Source organism: Phytophthora parasitica (genome assembly GCF_000247585.1).
Source record: "Phytophthora parasitica INRA-310 unplaced genomic scaffold supercont2.28, whole genome shotgun sequence".
Classification (NCBI taxonomy): domain Eukaryota; phylum Oomycota; class Peronosporomycetes; order Peronosporales; family Peronosporaceae; genus Phytophthora; species Phytophthora nicotianae.
The window spans coordinates 189,110-191,500 of record NW_008649014.1 but is presented as its reverse complement, the minus strand read 5'-3'; the positions used below and the strand labels follow the sequence as shown (position 1 = coordinate 191,500).

Sequence of the window (2,391 nt, the reverse complement as noted above, 5' to 3'; positions counted from 1 at the left end):
GGGGGGGTATTGTGTCTCTCCTTCTTCTTCATACTCGGTCGGAGATTGCGTCTTTAGGCAAGCAATTTGCTTGTTCCCGCTCAGAGCAGGAGATGTCATCCTGGTTGACTATCCCGGCTCCGCAACCGCTCACGCTCGCGGAGCCACGTCTGTTCACATTCGATTGCGAGGCTCCAAGACAAACCAGCGGGGTGAACCAACACTCCGAATGCTGAATCGCTCGGGCCACGGTTTCCTCTGTCCAGGCTTCGGGGCTCTATGTCTGTTCAAGGCAAGACACCCGCTGCCGGCTGACATCCCGATTGTGGTGTTTGTCAGCGCGCACAGTCATCCAGACTGCGTGTCATCGTCTGCGATATCAAAGGTGATCCGCCAGGCGCCGGTGGAGCTTGGCGATGATCCGGCAGACTTTAGTCCGCACTCACTGAGAGCCGGCGGAGCGTCACACATGTAGCGGGCAGGAGTGGATACGCCCACAATTCAGTTCAACGGAGAGCGGTGCATCTGATACCCTCAAACAGTACACGAGGTTCTACAAGGCGTCAGTTGAAGCACTTCCGTCAAAGATGACCAGTGGCTCAAGATCCATGCGCCGACTTCAGTAAGAGCTTACGGTCCCATCCATTATTGGGGGGGGGGGGTCATCCCATCCATAAGATCGAGTTGAAGATGATCCGTAAGCTCTTGCTGAAAAGAAGTTGCTTTTACCCCTACAACTACACTAACGAGGAAAGCTATTTTGTGTTGACTCACAAGAGTGACGCTGGTGCGCAAGTATTTATTAACACACTTTACGAGCAGTCATAATGGCTTTTCTTCTTACAAAACAATATAGAATTCTAAAAGCGATCGTAATGATTCCAAGCTTTTAGCTCATGGTATAAATAGGTATAAGAGGGAAGCTTTCAAAGTCGCGTTAGCCACCTCCCTCGAATGCAACGAACACAATTTTACTGTAGTAAACAAATCCTACACATATTATTCGATGTCATCCCTCTAAAAATGTTCGAAACTCTCCTAAAAAAAAATAATTCTCTCAACTGGCCTGTGCAGTGCGCGGCTCAAAGCGGAGCTTATTCCTGGACTTTACTTCGCAAATACCGGGCAGTCCAGCTCCGAGGGTACCTCGCGCGGTTTGTTTTCTCTACGCGCGCTTGCACCAGCTCTCCTGGACCTTAGTAGCATCAAATCAATATTGAGGGTATTTTAGGAATCTTTAAGACCCTGAGATGTCCTAAATACTGATTTAAAAACTCCCTGTCGTCCCAGACCAAAGTATCGCCTCTAGTAATTGTTGATGAGACCAAAAAAGTGGTAATTCCAAACAATTCGCCGTGTGTAACCCCAACATTTTTTGTCCTGGAAGAAAGGACCAAACGTCGCTTAAGTACCATGGAGCTTATAGGACAAATCCTAACTTGAAGTTTGTATGGAGGCTCTTCGATACAGCTAAAGTGCGATATGTCATATATAACAGCTATTTCTGACAGAGGTACTATGGAGGCTCCAAACGTGAAGTGCCACATAACGAACCCAAGTTGAATTGAGTCTTTGTCCTGGAATCCAGGACAAAACTCTTGTATGCATTGTTACTAGTGACAAATTTCGCAATACATTTTCGCCCTGTTGGATTACAGTAGTTACTACGAAAACTATACCACGTACAGAACCCTTTAGGTAGTACATGTATATGACCATGGCAGTAATACCACATAACTCGATAATGATGCCAAGACAAGGCTCTAGCATTTGGTACAATTTTTTGTCCTTAGTTTTCACGGTGTTGGGGTAAGTATTAATGCGCGACTTTGTAGATTTTGGGTGCCAACAGTGCGTTGTCGGTGTTTGTAATAATATCCAGCAATCATATTCAGGGCCCGGAAAGAATAAAATAATAGTTTTAGATTTGTATTAGCGGGATAACGAATTATCGAAATCCACCGCTATCCGTAAATATGATAGTGTGCAATTATAAATTAAATTTGAGTTTTACCACAATTCCAGAATGAAATATGCATGAGTTCGTGCACGATCCGGTAAGTCAGAGCAAAATGTCATTCTACAGATTTTGTAGGACATGTACCCATCTGCTCGCAGATTTGTAGGACACAGAGTCCTCAAATTTCCAATTGGAAATGATTTTATCAATATCAACTGACAAAGGGTTTGTATTGAGCCAGTGCAAAGGTTAGATTTTTCGGAATTTGTAGGACACGGTGTCCTGGATTTCTCCCATAGAATACCTGACTTCATCTTTTCATACTTTGCTACCATGACGAACGTCAATTGGAGCCAGCTGGAGAAGAAAGTGGCGGAGATTAAACGCAACACGGTGAGCGCGCGCTCACGAGCTGTGTACCAAAACTCCTACGGTCGATTTGTTGCCTGGGT

The 2,391-nt window shown here is 45.3% G+C and overlaps 1 protein-coding gene across 1 annotated transcript; it reads left to right on the top strand.

Moving 5' to 3' along the window:
- Window positions 1-208: 208 nt before the first annotated feature.
- On the top strand, window positions 209-454 carry PPTG_12201 (hypothetical protein; the record flags this gene model as incomplete). The annotated part of the gene is made up of 1 exon (XM_008907902.1): window positions 209-454. The coding sequence occupies one exon, from the start codon at window positions 209-211 to the stop codon at window positions 452-454; it is 246 nt and encodes an 81-aa protein (XP_008906150.1).
- Between the last annotated feature and the right edge of the window lie 1,937 nt (window positions 455-2,391).